Source organism: Ictidomys tridecemlineatus, chromosome 6 (assembly GCF_052094955.1).
Source record: "Ictidomys tridecemlineatus isolate mIctTri1 chromosome 6, mIctTri1.hap1, whole genome shotgun sequence".
NCBI classification, from domain to species: Eukaryota; Metazoa; Chordata; class Mammalia; order Rodentia; family Sciuridae; genus Ictidomys; species Ictidomys tridecemlineatus.
The window spans coordinates 63,049,063-63,073,258 of NC_135482.1; the positions used below are offsets into that span (position 1 = coordinate 63,049,063).

Genomic DNA, 24,196 nt, shown 5'->3' on the forward strand with positions numbered 1-24,196 from the left:
TTCCTAAAACTATTTAAACAATCTAGCCTTCCTTCACTAATATTCTTCCCCCCGCTACACTGCTAGGAATCAAACCCACTTGCAATAAGCAAGTTCTCTATCACCAAGTTACACCTCAGCCCCTTCACTAACATCTTCACAATTGTGTTGAGATAGAATTCACATCTCATACAATTCACCCATTTAAGTTGAATAATTCAATGACTTTCAGTGTATTCACAGAATTGTATGATCATTATTACAATCAATTTTAGAACATTTTCATAACCCTCTGAAAAATCCTGTAACTTTTAGCCATCGTCTTTACTAATTTTTGATGTGCCCATTAGCAGGTATCAGTTTCCAGATATAGGTGGACTGTGTCTGAGTTCTTTATTGTGTTTCACTTGTCTATTTATCCACTTGTCTGATATTATTCTATTACTCTGTGACTTGTGTTTTCATAATCTTCCAGGGCAATCTCCTCCTTTGCACTTCTTGAAAATTGACTTGGCCAAATTCACGTGTCCTTTGACCCAGGAACTTCACTTTTTAGAGTCCATCATACAGGTATACTTGAATGAATCAAAGTGATTGGTGCATACTTAAGTTTATTCATTGCAACATGGTTTGTAATGGCCAAGGTCAGAAATAACTGAAACTTCCAAATGTAGGGACTGGTTTGATAATAGTACATCCATTGGAATACTATATTGTTATTAAAAATAGAGTAAGCACAGGCTGGGATTGTACCTCAGTGGTAGAGTACTTGCCTAGCACGTGTGAGATGCTGGGCTCGATCCTTAGCACCATATAAAAATAAATAAATAAAGTAAAGATATTTAAAAAAATTTTTTTAAATAGAGAAAGCAAAAGCTCTCTATACTGATATGTAAAGGTCTCCAAGGCAGGGCTGGGGATATAACTCAGTTGGTAGTATGCTTGCCTTATATGCATAAAACCCTGGGTTCCATCTCCAGCACACACACACAAAAAAAGCTCCAAGATAAATATTATTAAGTGAAAAAAGTAAAATGCAGAATAATGTTCTCCAGAAAAGTGGAATATACTATTGGGGGAGTCCTGGAGATTGAATCCAGGGGCATTTAACCACTGAACCACATCCCCCAACCCTTTCTTTGTATTTTATTTTGAGACAGGGTCTCACTGAGTTTCTTAGGACCTCACTAAATTGCTGAGGCTGGTTTTGAACTTGCCATCCTCCTGCCTCAGCCTCCCGAGTCACTGGGATTACAGGCAAGTGATACTACTTTTGTATAAGAGGTAAGGGGGACAAAAATCTGTATCCAAGTTCACTTGTATATACATAAAAACACTTTGGAAAGACAGAACACAAGCAGCTAAGACTATGAGTTTCCTTGGGGATCCAAGAACCTAGGTAGATGAGCAATAAGGATGGAAAGGGCACATTTCACCATCTACCTTTTCACATATTTGCTTTTGAATCATGTTAATCCATAACTTATTCAAAAGTAGCCTGGGTCTAGGGACTTTTCTCAGAGGTAGAGCACTTGTGTAGGCCTGGAGTTCTATCCCCAGCACGAGGGGGAAAAAGCAAACTAAAAAAGGAAAACTTCATGCACATATTCTTTCATATAAAATTGGGAATAAATTTGTTGAATCAACTGAAAAACAAAACAAAGCAAATGCCAGCTGGAATTTTGACTAGAATAAAACCTTTCCTTACTTCTCTGCTCCTTCCATCAAATGTCAAAAATGCAATGGGGGCCAGGCTGTAGCTCAGTGACACAGTGCTTGCTTAGCACATGTGTGGCACTGAGTTCAATCCTTAGCACCACATTAAAACAAATAAAATAAAGGCATTCTGTCCATCTACAACCACACACACACAAAAATTAATGCAATGGGAGAGCCAGGCATGGTGGTGCATACCTGTAATTGCAAGTTTAAGGCTAGCTTGGACAATTTAGTAAAATTCTGTTTCAAAATAAAAAAAAATGAGGGCTGGGGTTGTGGCTCAGTGGTAGAGTGCTTGCCTGGCACTTGTGAGGCACTGGGTTCCATCCTCAGCACACCATAAAAATAAATAAATAAAATAAAGGTATTGTGCCCATCTATAATTAATTTTTTTAATAAAATAAAAAGTAAAAAGGTCTGGGACTGTTTCTCAGTGGCAGAGGGTCCCTGGGCTCAATCCTCAGTACTGGGGAAAATGCAATGAGAGGCACGCAGTTCTGAAGCTAGGATAAGGCCCTGGTCGAGAATGGAAATAGTTAAGAACTCAGGAGAAAGTCTCCAAGCTGTTGATTTTCTTTTAAACATTGGCCATTCAGAACTGTCTTTTCCATTTCTTTATGTTTGCCTGTTTTATTAAGGGATTGCATCTCAGGGGAGGAGGGAAAAAGAATGATCAAATATAAAATCTTTTAGCACCTTCCGTCTGAGTAATGACAACCTGAAGCATCAGTGGCAGGCAAAGGCTCCTCACCCCCCTGGTGGCCCGTTATCTTAACTGCAGGCAGAGCGCTTCAGGAAAACTGCCTTTGTCAAGTTGAGCTTGAATATCCAAACCCTAGAAGGGCAGTAGGGCATGTTTTGAAAACTTGTTTGCTTTGCCTGTTTCCCTAAACATTCATCCTGCTTCTTATCCCAAAGGATCCTAGATTCCAAATTAGTCGTCCAAATTAATGAGATTTTCCAGTAATAAGCCTGAGACCAAAATGATGGAAAATCCACTAATTATAGGCTATCCAACCACCTCACCATGACTTGATCCAGACCTTTGGGAGGAGGGAGAGGAAAGGAGGAGAGAAAGCCGTAGATGCAACCTGTGCCGGGCAGTCCTTCCTTCCTGTGCCACTGCCCTCTTCCCTGGACCTAGGGACCTCGGCACCCAGTGCTTCCTGCCTCTGGACTCTGATCCCTATTCAGGCGGAGCTAGGCTCTGCCTCTGAAGACTATGTAAACCTTCAGGATAAATTCCTGGAAACTCCAAAATAGGGCCCAGAGTGGAGGTGGGGGGCATGTTTTCTGCTCAGTTCTGGGAAGCCATTTGAGAGGTGGTACCCAGAGAAGGAAGAAGGGTAGAAAAGGCAGACAAAATGCCCATTGTACCAAGCCTGTCAATTTCCTTTTTTCATCTCTTTATCAGTGTTTGTGACTGAGCTTCTTATCAACAGGAAACGCCTGCCTGAAGGGATGAGGCAGGTCCAGGGGGACTAGACGCCAGGGACTGGGAATTCTGGGTAGTGCGCTGCTGTGGGGCAGCCTGGCTGGGTGGCCTCTTGATTCCCAGGACCCAGGCTCTTTGCCCTGGCATATAATGACTACTTCCACGTACACAGGAAGAGCGCACCAAATAGGCCCTGAGACCAGAGGGTCTGCAGGAGGGAGAGCTGAGAGGGACTCCAGCCCTGACCTTCTGTGACCAAGGACAAGTCACCAAACAGCTCAAGCTTTAAAGTGAGAAGAATAGTCTTTGCCTCTAATCCTACCAGTCTCTATCCTTCTGAGGAGAGTCCAAGTACCTGCCAATGTCACAGATCAAGAAATTTCTTGATAGTCAGTCCAACTGACCCTTCTGATGTGTATGCCTGTGAGCCATGAGAGACTGGTATCCAAGCCTGGGACAATCAAGTGCTTAACACAGACTTTTAGACAAAAGAGAGAAAGAGGACTGTAGCACTGATTGACCTCTCTGTGTGTGCTAGTTACTTTAAAAATATTGGTCATCAAATCAGGCATAGTGCCAAGCACCTGTAATCCCAGCTACTCAGGCAGCTGAGACAGGAGGACTGCAAGTTGAAGGACAGCCTAGGAAATTTCCCAAAACCCTGTCTCAAAATAAGAAATAAAAAGGGCCAGGGATGTAGCTCAGTGGTAGGGCATTTGCCTAGGATGCTGCACCCCCTGGGTTCAATCTTCAGTCCTAACATGAAAACAAAAATTGATCATAAAACTAGGATCCTGATCTTGCATATCTGTCTCTCAAAAGCGAGGCCAACCAAGGGCCAGATTTCCCAGGAGGCAAAAAACCAAATCTAAGTGCTGAAAATAAATGCCCCAAAGGGATAGATATCTGAGTGAAGCAAGGTTTTGTGGGTGGCTGAGATGCACAGGTTTATCTATGTAGACATTTTTCTTCAAACAGCAGAAGACTGAATAGAGAGCAGAGGAACTGGCTGTCCTGGTAGAAGGGTGCGGAAGGAGATGGACGACCTGGCTTCCTATTTCTTATCTTCTGCTTACTGGTAGCCCTTGAGCAACCTGCTTTTAGTGATGGTGGTGATAAAGGAAATTCCAGTGTCTCTTGCCCTGCTTGTGTCTCCCGGACAACCCTACTCTCCCCCTGCTTCATCATTTGCTCCCGCAGTTAAGGATGTAGGTCAATAAGAGTGGGTGGGTGAGAAAGAACAGAGAAGAGACTCATCCAGACATGACACCCCGCAGGGCAGCAGTGACAACACTTGAACCTGAAAACTGCCTGAAAATAGACTGTGTGTCTATGACATTATGCAAATCATATGCAAAGTCAAGAAGCCCTCTGTCTCTATTTCTAGCAAACTGAATGTGGCCCTGGTGGAAGCAGCTCGTTCCAAGAGTCGCCCACCCAGAGTGACGATTGCATAGCTAGCATCAGTTCCAGCCCTGGAATGCTGGACTTGGGATGTCCACCCTCAGCCCACTCCCAGGGCATGCCTTCTAGGCAGGGGGGTTTTGCTATCACTTGGGTTGTTAATTTTAATGCCAGGAAGGATATGGGGCAAGCAGAGCACCATATCCTTGAAGGCTAATGTGAGGCAGGACTGACGGTGGATAGTGCCTGGGAAGGCAGAGAGAACTGTCCTTAAGAACCTGGGTACCAGGCATGGTGGCTCACACCTGTAATCCCAGCAGCTCGGGAGGCTGAGGCAGGAGGATCGTAAGTTCAGAGCCAGCCTCAGCAAAAGCAAGGTGCTAAGCAACTCAGTGAGACCCTGTCTCTAAATAAAATACAAAAAAGGTCTGGGGATGTGACTCAGTGGTTAGGTGCCCCTGAGTTCAATCCCTGGTACCCCCAAGATAAAATAAATAAATAAAAAGGGGATGGGGATGTTGCTCAGTGGTTAAGCACCCCTGGGTTCAATCCCTGCTAACATAAAATAAAATAACCTGGGTTCCACGAGCCCTTAGCCCTGGAAGGGTGGGCCTCAGCAGCAAGGATCATACTTCAGGGCCACATTCACCCCACTTCAGCATGCCTTAGCACCCATCACCCCTCATCCTCTTTGTGGATAGGTAGGGAGTTGGAGAAAAAGGGCCCCCAGGAAATTAGGGCAAAGCTCAAGATCAGAAGGCAGCAAATTTTCTTCCTTCCAAGGCAGTTCCCTAGGGTTCCACAGGAATTGGCTTGAGGACGGTGACATTACAAGGACTCTATTAACCCCGCAAAGCAATGGGCCGGTTCTTTCCCATCCCGCCCAACGTCCGCGGAACTCTTTGCTGGGCAGTTTCCCTACTGCCTTTCTCCCTGCTCTGCAACCACAGTGTGGCTATCAGGGTGCCCACTGGGACCTGGCAGGCGCAGGAGGAGGGAGAAGTCTGCGGGTGCAGGATGCTAAGATGCGAATATCCCCAGCACGGGTCAAAGAGGGCGCCCGAGTTCTCTGAGAAGGCACTGTGTTGGGGGATCCGCGAACCCAGGGCGGAAGGCATGGGCCCCCTGGGGGACTACAATCGTGATAGAAGGAATAGTGACGCCTCCCGTGTTTTTCCTTTCGTCCAATATAAAGACACAGGTTTTCAAGACCCGGCAGCCCCCCACCTCAACCCCCACCGCCTCTGGGTCCCGTCTAGGCCCCTCCCAGCTTCTTTAAATATCTGCCTCCCCAGTAGCCTATCGCGCTCACAATTTCCGGGGAGCGTGGAAAGGGGAGTGACATGCTTTCTGAGCTTAAGGTGCCAGGGTGGGGAGCTTAAGATCCCCAGGGATAGGGAGTTTCCCATTCTGGGGTGTGGACCGATTCCATACAAGGTGGGGATCCCATTTGCCATTTGCGGAGAGAACTGAAAACAGGGAATTGAGAGCGAATCAAGCTGCTTCTGAGGACTCGGAGATCTCCCTGCTAAGTATGGTTTTCGGGGACAGTCCCTGCAAACCAGAAGGACAGCTGAGCACACGCAAGGAGGCTGGCGCACCCGGAGGGGAAGGAGATCTCTAACCTGCCGGGAAAGGCCAGCCGCCCGGCTCTGCTCGGGGGAGGGAGGCAGCCTCTGGCCAGACCCGCGGCCAGCAGAGGGCGACGTGGCCCGCGCGCCATCACACCGCTCCCAATCGCTACAGATTGGAGTCCCCGTGAGGGTCTAGTAGGGGTTTTCAGAAGCCGTTACTTCTCCAGGGGCAGTGCAGGAACGTGGAGCCTGGGGTCCTCTCCTTCCTGGTCCCCACTGGTTCCCTCTATATTTGTGTGAGGGTACTGCTACAGATGCATTGACCTGGGAACACTCAACGTTCAATCATGGTTTATTGAGGGCCTACTATGCACTAGGCACAAGCTAAATGCTCCCACAAAGAGTATCTCCAGGTTAAAAAAAAAAAAAAAAAAGTATGATTCCCACCGGGACCATCTCCTCCACTCAGAAGCATTTGTAGACTATTTTCCAGTGTGACCCCTCCCTCCACTCTCCCCTGTCACTCAGTACCTCCTCCTCAAGCCTTTGCCATTTAGGGTTTTTCCAAGTTTTGGGGAGCTACTGTCTTTAGTTTCTGATTGTGGAGTTTCAGGAAGAGTTTAACAAATTTAGTGGACATAAAATCTTCCAGGTGGGAGCCTGTCCCGGACTAGGAGGGTTCCAGTGAGCAGAGAAGCTGTGAACTCTGCCCCCGTATTCCAGGATGCGGTTATGCTTTCGTTTTCAGCCAGTTTCACTTCCTGGTTCTTCTCCCTGCCTTGCACAATGCTGGGAGAGCCGCCTGGGAAACCTCTGCCACGAAGTGGAGGAAGACACACCCCACTGGTTCATCTAGGCTAGGGAGAGCGAGAGCTTCCTTCCCCAAGGGCTGAGGACTGCTAGGCCAGGTCTTCTCAAGCTGAGGGCTGCCTTTATCCTCAGCCTGAGACCCCACATACAATATCCCCTGAAGTTCAGCCTCCAACTATCTCCCTCCACACCATCTACCCACCCAGGCTCCAGGGTCATCTGCTCAGCACTCAGACATACACCTTGACATTTCCAAATGCTGAACTTTCTGTGTGTTTTTCTAGTGTCACCAAGATCCTCTGGGTCAAGGATATGGGACTGGGCCAGTATGGAGCAGAACCTGGGTGCTGGAGTCTTCTTGGCTAGAGCCACATTTCTTTTGCATCTTGCAGGTCACACAGAAAGCTGTCCCTCAGCCCTGAGGCAGAGAAGACCAAGTCGCAGAGTGGATGGGAGGCTGGCTTAGCAATCAGAAGGCCTAGGGCTGTCTGAACCCAAGGATGGTCACTAGCATGGCCTAAGGCAAGAATTGGAGCTTGCAGAATTAGACCAGGAGGCCCTTCAGACCCTCCTAGACTCTGAAGCAGTCATTTTCACATTCCCATCTTGAGGCAAATTGCCAGCATAGGGACAGGAAAGACTGATGAGCTTAGTTTTTGCATAGGCTGACTTTTTTTTTTTTAATTCAACGTTGCTTAACTTCCTTTATTTATTTTTTTAAGAGAGTGAGAGAGGAGAGAGAGAGAGAGAGAGAGAGAGAGAGAGAGAGAGAGAGAGAATTTTTAATATTTATTTTTTAGTTCTCGGCGGATACAACATCTTTGTTGGTATGTGGTGCTGAGGATCGAACCCAGGCCGCACACATGCCAGGCGAGCGCGCTACCGCTTGAGCCACATCCCCAGCCCTAGGCTGACATTAAAAGAAAATCAGAGCTAAAGAAACCTCAAAGGACATCAGGACCAAATCTTTCAGTATATTGATGAAGAAACAAACGTCCTAAGGCAGTAAAGGTCCAATCTGGTGACATGGAGCAAGTACCTAGGACCCAACTTGGGTCTCTGGACTCCCACTGGAACCTTCCTTCCCACCCCCTGCCACACATAGCTCAACATCCTCTCAATTATCCTAAGTCCTGGGCCTTACCCATTTGACCTGACACCTCTCCACTTCCATATGCTCCTGTCACACCTCAGCAGGACCCCTTGAATTTTAATGCCCTAACAAGTCAGCTAGGATAGCTAGGGGTCACGGAGTGGCAGGATCAGCCCAGCTCCTCCAGACAGCTGGTATTCAGCTAGCTGGGGCCTTGTGGGTGAGACATAAAGTCCAAGGTGTCATGCTATTGCGATATAAACCCATAGAGGGCAACTGAGGAACCTGGGTATTTGGAATTTGTGTCACAGGCTGAGGCCTGGCGGGGTAGAGCATCTGCTGAAGGCTGGACAGGGCCCTGTGCCACCCTGGCAGCTCTGGTGGGGCAGTGAGGTTGATCAAGGGCAGGGGAAATATAGGCCCAGGCTCTGGGCCCGGGACTGGGATTCCCTGGCGAGGCTGTCCTCTTTTGCATCCCTGCCCTGGGAGTGGTAGGGGGTACACCCTCCTGGCATGGGGGGTGGGATGGGGAGAGAGCCAGGCGTCAGGGAGCCGGCCACTTTGAGCAGGCCAGACGGCGCGGGATCAGATTTCAGCCCAGCTGTATTTTTGACTGGATGGGCTAGGGGCCAAGCTGGGAAGGCACAGCTGCCCTAGAGGGGGGCACCCCTCCCCAGCGCATGCACACACGCACGCAAACACACACACACACACACACACACACACACACACACACACACTACCTCTGCCCAGATGGGCCACAATCCCCTGCCACCCCACACTGCAGGCAGAGCGAGTCCAGCGACCCTGGGTTAGTGAATCACTTTGGGCTTCTCTGGACCATGGCTGAGTTTCTGTAGTGTCTTCTTGATGCGCAGCGCGGTGAGGCGGGCGGAGGGCGTGGGGTACCAGCACTCCCGCATCATCTGAGCCAGGCCCGAGAGGACCTGGAGGTCAGCAGAGAGGCAGAAGAGAGGGAGCAGGGACAGACAGGGAAGGTGGAAAGGAGGCCATGAGGCAGATGGCTCAGAAGAGGGAGACATAGCAGGAGAGAAGGGGCAGGAAGAGAGAGATAATGGAAGAGACAGGAGCATGAGAAAGGGGAAGGAGGTAGCAGGACAGAAAGAGAGAGAGCACTCCGGTCATTAGGAGCCCACAGTGTCTGTGGAGCACCTCACCCCAGCCCCACCTCTACCAGGACCTACAAGGAAGGCAGCTCTGAAAACCTCGGAGCTCCCATGTCACCCCCCTGCAGCTCAATGCCCAGGGCGTGGCAGTGACTCCCAGCTCCTCCACCAACCACGGCTGGACAGTGGAAGTCTGGGCGGGTTACTGCCCCCAAAATGCTAAGTCCAGGGAGGAACAAATCCAGGGAAGCTCAGGATCAGCCCCACTCCTCTGGTTCCTGAGAGTGAGTATATTTGCAGGAATGCATCCACGTGGCTTTTTATGGCTATGCATGTTGTATAGGAATTTGTGTGCCTATGTGTGCAAATACATGTGTACATTTATTAATTATTTCAGCAAATATTTATTAGACCTTTATTGCAGGCACTGGTATAGATAATAGGGTATAAAGAGAGCAAAAGAGGCATGCTCTTTGTCCTCATGGCACAGGTGTGCATGTGTATGTGTTTAAGAGTGTTTGGAAGCATATACATGCCGATATGTGTTTATACACAAAGTGTACATGACTTTGTATGAGTATGTGAAATGTTTTGAGAAAAAGAACAAAGACAAATGACAAAAACGTCATAGCAAAGATCCTCTGACTTTTCAAGGCAAAGTGAAGGCTCTCAGAATCTTAGGTTAACCAGAGGGCTCTAGGAGGATGGGGCCCACAGGCCCGGGATGTGGTGGGGGTACCCAAGACAGCTAGAAACTACTTAAGGAGCAGAGGCCCCAAATACAAGTTCCTGAGCCCAGAAATCCCAGCTGTGAGCCCCACCTCATGCCATCCCAGCCCCAGCAGAGTCCTCACCGGGTCTGCAGCCAGCCGGTTGGGGATGGTGGGGGTTTGCTGATCAACACACACCACCTTCTTCATGTCTTCAAAGCTGGGGTCATTGGGCACCACATCATAGAAGGGTGGCCTGTAGTCCTCCACAATGCCTGGAGATTGAAGAGGGATTGGGCCATCACTTGAGACCTCAAGGAGGCCAAATAGCATCCCAGAGGACAGCTTTGCTCAGCTTTTGTCCTAGGGGCTTGGAAACTAATTGCCTGGTCATGTCACCCTGAGGGGGATACTATAATATAAATATATTTATAATTAATAATAATTACTGCCTTTGTTTTGAACTTCTCATTTGTCAAACATTGTACTCTAAACATTTCATATGCATTATCCTGTCAATTCTTAGGACAGTCCTGTGAGGTTGGTACTATTAATGCCCCCATGTTACAAATGAAGAAACCAATGCTCAGAAAAGTTGAGCCCCAGGTTACACAGCTAGTAATGGCAGTCAAGACTGAAGCTCATCTTGCTGGATTCCTAGGCTACATCTTGTTTCAGTTATTCCTCTCTTTCCTTCCCTGGCCCTGACTAACTCTGATGCCCCATAATAATAACACCTAGGGTTTACTGAGCACTTATTATGTGCCAGCTACTGTCCCAAGTGCTCTGTCTCAAATGCTCACAGTAGCCCTAAGGGGTACTATTAGCTCCACCTTATAAGCCAAGAAATGAAGTCCAGAGAGTTTAAGAAACTTGTCTAAGATCAATGGGTTGTAAGTGACAGAGCTAGGACTTAAGTCCAAATATCTAACCTCAAACCCCAGGCTCCTGAGCCCCATGCTCCACTTAAAGGAGATAGCAGGTTGATCACTGGCTGAGGATGGCAACAAGGACAAGAAAGGGCAGAAAACACCTCTCCTAAGGGAAAATTATTTTTACCTTGGTCCAAATAACATCTATCCTCCATCAGGAAAGGCACAGGCCTCCACTGATCCCCACAGCCAGCAATGCCCCCCACTCTGCCTCGTATTATCCCAAGTGCAGGGTCCCTGGGAGCTCTCTAAAAGCAGTGTCTGTGAAATTGCAGGCAGCCCCATCCTGCTCCCAGGTCCCCAGGCTGGGGCCACAGCCACAGAGGCCACCACCTCAGTGAAGCCTTCACCAGCTGCTCTCCCTGTGGCGGGTTTCCAGGCCGCCCCTGTGCCGCTTGCCCCTAATCAGTGTCGCGCAGAGGCCTAAGCGTGTCTAATGAGCCTTTAATCAGTGCCGGGGCTGACACCAGATTACAGTGTTTATAATGCGCTGGGAATCTGTGTGGGGTGACAGAGCTTCCCCTCTGCTTCAGCAGCCCACAGGCTGCCTCCTCCTGGCCCTTCCTTTCCTGCCGGCAGGCAGCCTGGTCCAGGAGGCCTTGGCTGTGTCCCAGTGCCCCCCTTCTTTCAAATCCAGCCTCTTACAGCCCACTCTGGCAGCTCGAGCCCAGGAATCTCAGCCTCTTGAGAGTCTCCCAAAGGGATACTCTCCGCTGTCAGTATGATCTCTGAGGGCAGATGAAGTCTGGCAAGGGGCTGGCTCCTGGCAGATGCTCAGGAAATAAGATCATTCCTGTCCTAGGGAGCAGAACTCCAGTCATGTCCTGAAGATTGTCCCCAACCTGTCAGGGCTCCTGGCATCCCTGGCCATTGGCCACCTCTGCAAAAGCTGACTATTCATCCAATCCAGATGACCATTCATCGCCCATCTACCCCAGGGCTCAGAGGGCAGCCATCACAGAGCCGCAGAAGGCAGGTGCCTCTACCTGCTCCCAGCTTGACTAATCTGAGTCCCCTTTGGCAAGCCACAGTACTAATGATGCCATTGTAAATGCAGACACTATGATGGCCTGCATTCTTGTGGCTAAGGAAATCAAGAACCAGAGAGGTTTAAGTGTCCCACTAATAAAGAACACTGGCTCAAGAATCTGATTGCCTGGTTTTAGATCCTGATGCTGTCTGGTTGGCTACACTTCTGTGCCTCAGTCTTCTCGTATATGAAGTGGGGGTAATACTATATTAGGCACTTATCCTATCACAACAATGATAGTCACTAATGTTTAGCTTTAAAGATTGTTCTCAATACTTCCCTTGGATTATCTCAATGGTTAAGAAGCTATTTTTATTCTTATTTCATAATGAGGAAACTGAGGCACAGAGAAGCTAAGTAACCAGGATCATGGCAAAATCTGGAACTAAACTCAGCCAATTTGATTTTAAGCTTATGCCTTAATCACTAAGCACTACTACCTCCCTGCCAATGCAGGACATTTAAATAAGCTGATACATGTAGAGGATATAGCACATTTTTAAGCTCAATAAATGTTAGCTGCTATTAATATTTCTGTTATTATCCCTAGCCCAGGATTTCATAGCCAGGTTCACAGACTCAGATGAAACTTAAAAGGTCCCTCAGATGAACCATTGCTGAGTATCAGTGAAAGGATGCCAGGTCTAGCCACAAGCCCCTCAGGTCATGGGCATCAGCCATGGCAGAAAAAGCCCCCATCTCCACCAGCCTTTCCCACCCTTGTGTGTAGTGAGCCCTCACCCACCATTGACAATGGTTCGTCGAGCAATTTCCCACAGCACTAGACCAAAGGCCCAGATGTCAGTCCACTTGTAGGACTCGAAGCAGTCAGTGCGGATCTGCTCATCCAGCACCTCGGGTGCCATGTACCGCTTGGTGCCCACTCTTGGGTTATTGCCGATGTCCAGGTAGTCGCTGCCCTGGGAATGCATCACAGCCAGGCCTGTGGGTGCAAAGCCTGTTACTCCTGCCATTCATGCTGGCCTACACATAGGGCTGCCAGCAGAAGCTGGGGTCCAGGTCGGGTGGGGATGGGAAGAAACAGTGAGGGATAAGCAAAGGGAGACCTACACAGAGATGGGCTAGAAGACAGAGAGTGGCTAGAAGGAAAAGTTTCCAGCTTACCCCACACACACACTTTTTTTTTTTTTTTTTGCACTGAGGATTGAACCCAGGAGTACTTAAACACTGAATTATATCCTCAACCCCCCCCTTTTTTTTTTGTATTTCATTTAGAGACAGAGTCTCACTGAGTTGCTTAGCAACTTGCTGTTGCTGAGGCTGGCTTTGAACTCACGATCCTCCTGCCTCTGCCTCCTTAGCCGCTGGGATTACAGGCGTGAGCCACCATGCCTGGCTACCCTTTACTTCCATAGCGCTCTCAAGGCTCCCCAAAACCTATCAAGTGTGAATAGGCAAAGCAGGCTTTATTATGCCCATTTCACCTTAAGTTCGGTGCTGGGGAGCCATGTAGTCAGGGAAACTAGGAAGAGAATCCTGGTTCCTGGTGACCTGTCCCTTTTTTCCCTAACTCCTGGGGCCAGAGTGGGTGGTGGAAGGAATCTGGGCTTGAAAAGAATGTTAGGAGAACCCGTGGTGGCCTCTTGCGGAGGTGAAATGAGACTACACCTCTTCAAGTTTTAAAGGGCCAATGGCAGTCCACACCCACCAAAACAAGCAAAGCAGAGGCAGAGCGCGCGAACCCCGCCCACCGGCGAAGGGCCGCCCCCTGCTCGGGCGGCTCACCCAGGTCGGCAATGCAGCATTGCAAGTTGCTCTTGACCAGCACGTTGCGACTCTTGAGGTCACGGTGGGCGATGGCCGGTTTACCCTGCGTGCCAAAGATTTCCACATGCAGGTGCGCCAGGCCGCAGGCCGCGGACACAGCTAACTTCAGGGCCAGCTGGGGCTCAAGCGTTTGCCTCTGCAGAAAGTCATAGAGGGAGCCGTGCTCATGGTAGTGCGTGATGAGCCACAGCTGCGTGCTTGAATTGCGGGAAGTCATGTCCGAGGCGATGAAGCCTGTGCACAGAAGAGTCAGGATGGCTCAGACAAGGGGCTGGGGAAGAGGGAGACTGGACTGGTCAGGGTCAGGGTAGGGCTGGGAGGCAGGGAATGGGCTAGGTCAGGGCAAAGCTGGGGCTGGGGTGTAGGTTGATCAGACTTAGATCATAGGCCTGAACTGGAGTCAGAGATTGGGGCTGAAGATGGGCTGGGAGTATTTCAGGGTTAGATTAACCTCTGAAGGTCTCTGGGCTCCAGCCACAAGTGTAGGGGGATGAGAGCCCCAAGCCTGGAACAGTGCCCATCCCCCTTGCCTAGGATGTTGTCGTGTCTGAGCAACACAGTGTTGTAGATTTCTGTCTCCCGAAACCAGGACTGTTCATCCCTTGAGGAGAAAATCTTGACCGCGACGCTCTCACCATGCCACAAGCCTCGCCACACCTCACCATAGCGTCCCTTTCCTGATCCAATGCCAGAGAGGAGGGGAAGGGTCACACACGGGGCACACAAAATCTGGGCAGAGCCCCCTCCCCATCTTATGCTATGCAAACCCCACCTGCAAAACCTCTGAGATCTAAACTCAAATGCAGGCTACCCTCAACCACCTCTTGTTCCAACCCCACTCCTGCAGAAGAACCTAGCCTTGGCCCATCTCCAGCCTGCTCTGTCCAGCAGAATTTCTTTTCTGACCCAGGCCTGGCCTCAGCTATGACTCTGGAAGTCAAGAGTTCTCTCACTCCTCCAGGCTTATGGAAGCACTCAGTCCCCGTTCCCTGGGCTCACCCACTGCTCACCCACACACTCCACCAGGGCAACCTGTCGTGCCACGGTCCTCTGCACCAGAAAGGGGAGCCCAGAGCCACTGCCGGTAGTACAGTCACTGTCCAAGAAGTCCTGGGGATACCAAGAAGCCACTGAGAGGCTGCTCGCATCAGCCATGGCCCTCTTCTCTATCCTCAGCCTGCATCCTGCTGTTGTCATTGCATGCTCCTTACTCGCCCAGCTCCCTGCCTGCTCTAACTTCCAGGTGTCCCCTTCTAATTCTGTGGCTCCTGACAATCCACCCTCCACCCGGGATCCCAGTTCCCCCAGGCCCATACCCCCAACATGCTATCTCCCTGCTCGGATGCCTTCAGGATGAGACTGGACTCGCCCAGGTCGCTGTGCAGGCCCCGCTGTTTCTCTTGCCTCTGCCGGATATGCCACAGGCCCAGAGCACCCAAGGCCACCAGGACCAGCAAGGCCAGCACGGGGCCCAGGATCAGAGGAAGCTGACCATCTATTCCAGGCTGCTCCGGAGGAGGTTTAGTGGCTGGTGGAAGGGTACATTGAGTTCCAACTTCCACCAGTCCAGTTCCCCACCTTGGGTCAGGTCACTCTGCCATTCAATTCCCAGCATCCTGCTCCCTGACCCTTTATGGGCCACAGCATGAGAGGAAGCGGGGGTCTGAGAAGGTGAAGAGGGGTTGCTGGGGCCACTGGACATACCATTCAGCACCAGGGACACATTGCGGTTACAGAAGGGGCTGAAGCAGCAGTAATGATTGACAAAGTCAGTGGGGCGTCCCCTGCAGAGCTCCTGGTGCAGGTTCCCACAGCCTCGATGTTCCTGGGGGTGCCTGCCCTGCTCACGGACCAGCACTACTGTGCACCAGGCCCCCTCGCAGGTAGGCCCCCTGCAGTGTGGGTTCTTGCATGTGCAGGTCACCAGCGGGCCCCGAGAGGGCTTCACAGGGTCACCTGGGAGACACAGGAAGTTCAGCCACTCTGGGCAGAGCTCTCCCAAGGTGAACTCAAAACCCATTTCTGTTCCATTCCTCTCCCTTCTAATCCTCCAAACAAATCCCTTGAGGCCTTAGTTCCTTACTCCCATCCTCTGATCATCCCTCACTCACAGCCTCACCCTAATCAAGGACAGATGAGACTGTGAGAAGCAGACTTCTGTCTGCTGTGTGATTGTCAAGCCTCCTCGTCTAGCTCCAGCCTCTCCCTACCGATACCCCACCTTCTACCCTAGATGGAGGTTCCCACCCTGGAGTCTGACAGAGCCCCAACCTGCAGGTTTGTGGCAAGAGGACAGCAAAGGAAGGTTGGGGCAGCAAGAAGCTTAATCTAATGGAGCCTCTTTGACCCCTGCCCTCCCACTCCAGGCAAGCTCCCACCTTCCTTCCCTCCAGTTCTTCAGATTCAGCCACTGCAAGATTTGGGCTAAGCAGAGACCAGATAGCCCTTTCTCCATCCATGCTCCTGTTCCCAACTGCCCCCTCATACTCACCCTGGGTTAGGCCTAAAGCCATCAGCAGCATCAGAAAGCCCCTTCTGGGGGGGCCCAAGGTCATGGTCCCTGGAGAGAGTAAGAGAGGAGGTAAGATCTGCAGAAAACGTGACAGCCGCTGACTGTAGCTCCTTCCTAGCAGGAGGAAATCACTGGGAAGTTTTTTGGGGGGAGGCAGGGAGGCCACCTCCCCACTACGTCTGGCTTTGAGGCGGGGCCTGCAAGGGAAGTCCTGGTTCACTTCCCCATGGAAACCATCCTGTGAGAGGTGAAGGGTGGAAAACCATATTGAAGTGATCTGTGAGCTTGAGGGAACCCAGCTCTGCTCCCCTGCCCCTGAGCTCAGACTGGAGGCAGGCTGGGAGGCTGCACAGGGCTTTGAGATGGGGAGAATAGAGCATCTCCTCAGTAGCCCCCCTTCTTTCCAATGCCTCTTGCCCACCCCTCCCAGCCTCCACCCCTGCCCATCCCTTTCCCAGTGCCACCCCCTGCCCCACCCCCACTGTGGCTGCCTCAAACATAAACAGGCTCCTGTCTTCACTTCCTGCCATTCAGGGTCCTGCTGAGCCAGGAACAGGAATCAAGATTGTTTAGATTGAGGTCTGGATAGAACAAGCAGAGTCACGCATAGCAGGGAATTAAGGGCATATTGTCATAGCAGGCTGGAGTAGCTGCAGGGTCTAGGGACTGAGATACAAACATGACAGAATCCTGGGAGGACATCTTGGAAATCATAAAATCCAACTCCTGGTTTTAGAGAAGAAGGGACTGAGGCTCAGAAAGGGAAAGAGGCAGGCTGGGGCTGGGGCTCAGTGGCAGAGTGCTTGCCTCGAATGGGTGAGGCACTGCGTTCGATCCTCAGCACCACGTAAAAATAAATAAACAAAATGAAGATATTATGTACATGTATAACTTAAAAAAAATCTTTAAAAAGAAAGGGAAGGAGGCTTGTCCAGGGCCAGTCAAGACTCAGTGGCAGTAGCAGTTCATCCCAGGTGTCCAGACTCCCAGTCCAGTGCTCATTCCACTGTTTTCTGATATAATCGTGGTAGCATGTGTCTGAGCCCTTGAACCACCAGCCATAGCTTGGACAGCGTGGAGTCATGCCAGGCATAAAGGAGCTTCTCTGCCACCTCAGCAGAGTAAAAGAGAGCCATTCCCTAGCCTAATTCTTGTCCCTTGTCCTGGGAAAGGGTGGGGGAGGGCCAGAGATGTGGGAGGGGAAGTGAAACACATTTAGACATTAAATATTTGACCTTCCATGACTGGCTGGGGTTGGACTTTTCCAGAAGTTTGATGGAGAATGTTAAGGGTAGTAATTCTGATCTATAAAAGTCCCCAACTCAGAGCCTAAGCAAACTAGTGCTTTAGAAGTCTCCCCACTCTTCACTTCTCAAAGCTTCAGACCAGGAGGTATGGGCTGAGGCTGGTCAGACAGCAACAAGGACTTTCTGAATGGCAAAGAATGTTCAGGAATGTCTAGGGACTGGCTCTGAAGTTAGCACAGCTAACATGAGGGAGCTTTAGCCTGACATGATGAGGCTGTAGGGCTGGGCATATGGCCACCTAGGCTGCAGAAGGTCCATGGTCTAAAAATAGCGCCAAATGAAGACTTAAGACACTGAGGCTCTGAAAGTGGGATGTCTGGGTGGGGGGCTTCATGGTTCTGGCTGGTGGCAGCTCTGGCCTTCCTGCCTGGGCTTCCTCTGTCCTAGAGGCCTGGGCTGGGGGAGGAAACAGAGCCCTGGGCTGCTGCAGCTATGTCCCCAGCCTCTGCCTGACCTCCTCGCTTTTGTCCCTCCAGGCAGTCAGGACTCTGGCAAGCCCTCTGCAGTGGGACTGGTGGCTGGATGGAGAGAAAGCCCCAGATGAGATGAATCTGCCCACTGGGGTAGGTAAGGATGCCAGGAAGCCATCCTTAGCAGCCTTTGCCCAGAAAGCTGCTGAGGAGAGAGTATGAGGCAGAAAGAAAAAAGTGGCCAACAATAAACATGGCATCTGTCCTCATTCTAGGATCCTCTACCTAAGCTTCCACTTGTGGACCATCCCCCCCCACCCATCCACCCACTCACTTCCTCTACTAGACATCCCCTGCAGTGAGTTAGGGATGCATGTTTTCTGGTCTCACCCCAACTGTAGATTCTTTGTTTTCTTTTTCTCCTCAGTGCTGGGGATTGATCTCAGAGCCTCCCACATGCTAGGCAAATGCTAGGCAAATACTCTACCACTGAGAGACACCCCCAGCACCTGCCCTGCCCCCTCCAGATTCTGATTCAGTCTTTCTGGGACCAGCAAGAAACACACATTTTTCAGAAGTTTCCCGGGGAATTCTGATCAGTTTGTGTGGGTGCCATGCTTTGAGAAATGTATCCAACAGGAAGTTAAGATTGGCTCCTAGGCTTCCATTTGCCCTGCAGAGTCCTGCTGGGTGAGTGGGCATGGGTGGCAAAGGGAAAGGATTTCAATCCTGCTCAGGGACCTCCTCAACTCCAGGAACAGAAGTAACAGACAAGTCTCAACACAAAGCCAGGGACTTGGTGACACTGTGGAGCAAGGATGGGGATGAAGGGTTTGCTCTGGTTGTTGGCCATGCACCAAAGGGCTGGCAGCATTTGCAGAACTCACCTCTGGTCTAATCCTGGGAATGCGACAGGGTAAAACTGGGACTGTGCAATTCCTAACTAAGCACCACGTAAGGTTAAGTACAGGAGGGGTATTGAATTCTCACCAGGCCAAACTCAGAACTGACCCCACCCCAACACCATGATTTGCCTTGAACCAGATTGTAGCACAGACATCTGGGACCTAGCAGTATCCTTTAACTTCTAAGCAAAACTGTATGAAACATCTCCTACAGACAGAAGCATCACTGTTATTGGCCAAAAAACACAAACCTTAAACCAAGTTGAAACAGTAGCTTAACACTATGAAATAATAATAGTTAACTTTCCCTGAGTACTAATTATGTGCCAACTACTGAACTTTAATGGTTTATCTCATTTAATCCTTTACAATAATCCAACAAGGAAACCGGGGCTCAGGATGGTAAGCCAAACGTAGTTGGTTTGGTTTTTGTACTGGAGATTGAACCCAGGGATGGTCTACAGCTGAACTACATCTCCAGTCCTTTTTTAAATTTTTTTATTTTGAGTCAGGGTCTCACTAAATTGCCCAGGCTGGCCTCCAACTTTTTAACCTCTTGCCTCAAAAAGTGGGGATTACAGGTGTGCACCATCATGCCCAGCTCTAAATGTCTCTCATATATATACATATATAAATAATATATGTATCTTATATACATAAGATACATATATATATGAGTTGTAGATGGACATAATACCTTTATTTTATTATTTTTATGTGGTACTGAGGATCAAACACAGTGCCTCACACATGCTAGGCAAGTGCTCCACCACTGAACTACAATTCCAGCCCCTCCAAATGTGTTTTGATAAACTTAAAAATTGCTGAGAGGGGCTAGGATTGTGGCTCAGCGGTACAGGGCTCGCTTAGCACGGGTGGGACCCGAGTTCGATTCTCAGCACCACATAAAAATAAAGGCATTGTGTTGTGTCCATCTACAAAAAAGATTCTCTCTCTTTCAAAAAAAAATTGCTGAGAATTATGCTGGGGTTGTAGCACAGTGGTTGAGTGCTTGCCAAGAACATGTGAGGTACTGTGTTCAATTCTCAGCACAGCATGAAAATAAATAAATAAAGGTATTGTGCCCACCTACAACTAAAAAAAAAACCAATTTAAGAAAATTGCTGAGAATAAATCCTGTTTTGGTCATTGTTATTCCTCCAACTGTTTGGAATTAGGTGAGTCCCTCAAAGGAGGAAAAGGATGGTCTGGGACCCAGCTAACAAATATTCCACTATTGTCATCAACTGGTACCCTTCCAGTTTAATTGCAAAGACAGTGTTGCTGCCCATCTGTGTATAGTTAGTGTTTGAGTCTCAGGTGTGGTAAGCCAGAATGTGGCTGGAAGGTAGCTGTTAAATTTTTTTCTCCTCAGTGCATCTGAGGGACTGATAAAACTCACTGCCATCAGCAGAAAGGCTCAGCACAGCAGTGCTGCCTGGCATCAAACTCCACCATCTTGCCTCAGTCTCACTTCATTATGTCTGACCTAGACAGCACAGGACCAGACTGGGCTGTGCATATCAGGATGCCCTTACAATTCATTCACAGCATTTTATTAGCCCCTCATAGAAGTGCAACAGAGCAAAAACTAGCCTGGATTTTAGGGTCTCAGGCAGAATGTAGAGGCAGCACAGTAGGGTACCTCTGCTTATCTGAGGGAGATATTTTCCAAGACCCTCAGTGGATATATAAAAACATGGATAGTACCAAACCCTACATATACCATGTTTTTTCTTATCCGTACATACCTATGCTAAAATCTAATTGACAAATTAGGCAGAGAAAGAGATTAACATCAACAATAAAATAGAACAATTGTAACAATATACTGTAATAAAAATTCTACTTTCACCTTTTCACTTGAAGGAAGCACTTAACACCTTCTTTTGGCATATCCACACTGTCAGCATCATTACCCTTGCACTTTGAGGTGGTTACTAAGTAAAATAAGGGTTACTTGAACACAAGCACTGCAAAACCTCCTCAGCCAACCTGACAACCAAGATGGCTACTAAGTGACTAATAGACAGGCAGTCTATATAGCATTATGTCCCAGGAAGGAAGGACTAGGATGATGCAAGATTTTACCATTCTTCTCAGAACAGTGTACAATTTAAAATTTATGAATTGCTTATTTGGGATGTTTCCATTTAATACTTTAACACCACAGTTGACTGCAGGTAACCGAAACCTCAGAAAAGCAAAACTATAGATAAAGGAATCTGACTACTATATAGCCTAGAAGTTAGGGCTTGGGATCATGTGGACCTGAGATCAAATCCCACCTCTGACACTTAGTGCTGTAAGATTAGAGCAAGTTATTTAGCCTTTCTGGGTTAGGCTTCTCCTCATGTAAAATGGGACTAGTAATAGTGTTTATTTCATAGGTGTAAGTAGTAAAGTTATTTAGCAGATTACTAAGTAGTACACAGTAATCACTTAATCAATGCTACCAAAACCCCAATCCTACTATTTAAACCACTCAAGATGCACTGGACAAGTTGTTCAAATCTGAACCTGATTAGGTTGGGCAGAAATTAATCCTTTTTCTGTTGGATTGTGAAGAGGATTAAATGAGACAAACTATATCTACAGGTGTGCATAGTAAATACTCAATAACTAATAGCTACTTTTAACAGCCCAATGACAGGGGAGGACAGGTGAGAGGGCAGGTACTGGGCAACTGAAACAGTGAGGGATCCGAGAGGAAAGACCTTAACTCAGCCAGAAGCTGTCTATAAACAGAGGATGAGCACTACTGCCCATTACGGACCCTCCTTGGAAAGGAAAAGAAGGAGCCGGCAGCCAATGCAGGGACCTCAGAGATTTCAGTGTCCAGGCAGACTGAAAACCTGGACCTTGAAGGAAGAAAGCCACGGTATGGGAATTATGCCACCATCCAGGGTTGGAAGTGAGGCTTGTGGAAAGGAGTGAAAAGTGTCGGGTACCTCAAGCAAGGGCTTCAAAGGCTAGTCTGAGGAAGGTGGCTCCTAGAGGAGGCTCAAGAGCAATGAAAATGGACACCCTCCCTGGTCAACCCAGCGCCCTGGAGGGACATGTGAAAGGCAAGGCAAGAACGCTTCTGCCCACTTCATGGATGAGGATAGGAAAAGAGAGAAGTGACAGCCCCCATGTCACCTCCAGTCTTAGATGTACGCATCCTGAGCTGGGACTGGCCCTACTGCGACCTCTCCGAGAGGTCTTAGAGATCACTCGAAGCAAGGGCTCACTGGGGCGAGGGTCAGGGCGCCGTCTGGCATCCTGGCCGCCGCCCAGGACTCACCTTCGGGCCAGCCGGCACCACGCGAGCGTGAGCGGGCGGGGGCCGCCTCCTCTCCCCGGTGGCGGCCGCCGATACACGGCAAGCACTGGAGTGGGGACCCGGGTCCCGGGGTCCGGGCGCAGCCCCGGACGTGCTGGGGCCGGGCAGGGGTTCGCTCGGCGCGGCTGGCGCGGCGGCCTCCCGGGACTGGAAAGGGGGCTGGAGCAAAAATGTTTCTTATTCCAGCGTCTTCCTGCCTGGCCCGGCTCCACCACTCCCTCCTAATAAACCGTTTCCTATTGCCCAGCTCGCCGACCGGCCGCCCGCTCGACCCCAGCCGAGCCCCGGGACCAGCCGCTCCCCCGCGCAGCTCCCAGACCCCAGCGCGGCCGCGGTCCCGGCCACCCCCAGCTCCGGGTCACGGGCTAGCGCCCCCGCCCAGCCTCCCACATCCGCCTCCCCGAGGGGGCGGGCCTGACGGGCCTGGACTTGCGCCGTGGGGGTCCCGTGGGGGTCCCGTGGGGGTCCCGGCCCAGCGCCGTGGGGGCCAGAGCTGAGACAGGAGGCACAGAGTGACGGCTGGGATGAGTGGGGGCGCTCGAAGCCGCTGAGGGAGCAGCCTGGAATCTGGCGTCCATAAGGGGGGCATCTAGGGAAGGACAGGAGCAAGGGTGGCAGGCGGAGGGATGTTACCTGTCCTTACCCAGCCTTTATCCCGCGGTTCTGGGTCTAGGAGTGTCAGAGGAGCGAGGGCAGAGTTTGGGGCCCGCAGGGTCCAAATAAATTTTGGCTCCGCCCTCTGGGACTTCTCCCTCGGCCCAAATCTTTTCGCCTCCTCCCTCCAGCCCCTTCACACACACCCTGTCCCCTCCCCTTTTCCGCGGCCACCCCCGTCTGCCTTCGACACTGGGGTAAAGCGGCCCAAACAGGGCGGCTCTGGGTCTCTGACGAGGGTGGTCTGAGCTCCTCCAGTCCGCAGCATTGCGGTTACAAGGACGCGCTCCCTACCAGGGGTGGCCAGAATGGAGTCACTGGGAGCTGCCTTGGATTTTCCCCGTCCAGGAAAAGCCCCAGTCCGCCAAAATGGAACTCTAGAGGTAGGGAACTGAGCCTCACACTGCTGAGACCAGGCAGCTGGGGAGGGGAACAGAATGGAGATCAAGAGAAAAAGGGACTTTCTCCTGCCCTGACATGTTCTGCGAGTGCAGACCCTATCACGCTTTGCTTCAGTCACTGAGAGTGATCTGTGGCAAGATTTCATTCCTAGCCTCCTGGTTATTCAAACAGACTCTGAAGTCAGACTACCTACTGGGAATCCAGGTTAGTTGTATGACCTTAGGCAAGGGACACTTCTCCATGCTTCAGCCCCTCATCTGTTAAAAGGTCATAATAAACAGTGCCAGACTCCTCTGGTTGCAGGCAGAATCAAAGGACATGATGTTTATCTCAGTCTACAGCCAAGATGCTGGCTGGCTGAGCCCACACAAAGTAGGCCCTCAATGAAGGAGTTTGTTAAATAAGTTAATATAAATGAAAAGGCTGGAGAGGAAGTGGCCTCAGTGCCCAGTGGAAAAATGAAGGAATAGACAGACCTCTAAGGTGTCTTTCTCTAACATGGGGATTCTGCAAGATGGGCCAGTGACACCACCCCACACACTGACAGGAATAGAGGCTGGGGTAGACAATGGCCAAAGGCTCAGACAGGCATCAATAGTTGACTGACCTCACTTCCTCTGCTGAAAGCCTCCCCATCCCCCACCCTGCAGCTGCTTCACAATTTGTGAGCCTCATGAATTCCCAGAACCCTGACACACCCAAATTTCAGTGTCAAGACAGAATCGTCCTTCAGCCAATAGGAAGTACTATGGGATTACGCTATCTGCTCTTTCAGATTATAGTGGCCACTTTGGCACTCTACTACTACACAACTGGGAGCGTGGTGTGTGACCATCTTTTACACCCACACTCCTCTCTGCCCTGCTTTGAATTCTGGTAAACCTCTTCTTCCTCCAATCCATGGATATCTGCTCTGGGCCAAGATTCCATGGGATACCCATAGCCCAAGTCCAAGGCCTGACCGCTTGGGGAAATGAATGTGGGAGATCATCAAGGCAGTCAAGAGCTGAGAGTCACTGATGGGATTCAGTGGGAATGGAAGACTTTATGTGGGCAGGGTTTATGAAACAGGTAAAAGTA

General features: G+C 50.0%; 1 protein-coding gene and 1 long non-coding RNA gene across 8 annotated transcripts; one reads left to right on the forward strand and one right to left on the reverse strand.

Moving 5' to 3' along the window:
* Positions 1 to 7,697: 7,697 nt before the first annotated feature.
* Positions 7,698 to 22,841, reverse strand: Acvrl1 (activin A receptor like type 1). Of its 6 annotated transcripts, none has more exons than XM_005324974.5 (11): positions 22,704 to 22,841; positions 22,022 to 22,219; positions 16,093 to 16,161; positions 15,306 to 15,557; positions 14,918 to 15,129; positions 14,612 to 14,711; positions 14,132 to 14,278; positions 13,560 to 13,835; positions 12,559 to 12,756; positions 9,996 to 10,126; positions 7,698 to 8,961 (listed from the first exon to the last, which is right to left on the reverse strand). In XM_005324974.5, the coding sequence occupies exons 3-11, from the start codon at positions 16,154 to 16,156 to the stop codon at positions 8,827 to 8,829; spliced, it is 1,515 nt and encodes a 504-aa protein (XP_005325031.1). In that variant the 5' UTR covers positions 16,157 to 16,161; positions 22,022 to 22,219; positions 22,704 to 22,841; the 3' UTR covers positions 7,698 to 8,826. The 6 variants fall into 6 exon arrangements, with proteins under 6 accessions (XP_005325031.1, XP_040136552.1, XP_040136553.1 ...); XM_040280618.2 differs by having other exon boundaries at positions 22,694 to 22,825; XM_040280619.2 differs by lacking the exon at positions 22,022 to 22,219 and having other exon boundaries at positions 22,704 to 22,829.
* Positions 15,547 to 18,104, forward strand: LOC144364834 (uncharacterized). 2 transcript variants are annotated; one of them, XR_013422911.1, is made up of 3 exons: positions 15,547 to 15,878; positions 15,968 to 16,182; positions 17,897 to 18,104. It is a non-coding gene; the product is annotated as an uncharacterized LOC144364834 (long non-coding RNA). The 2 variants fall into 2 exon arrangements; XR_013422910.1 differs by having other exon boundaries at positions 15,547 to 16,182.
* Positions 22,842 to 24,196: the final 1,355 nt, after the last annotated feature.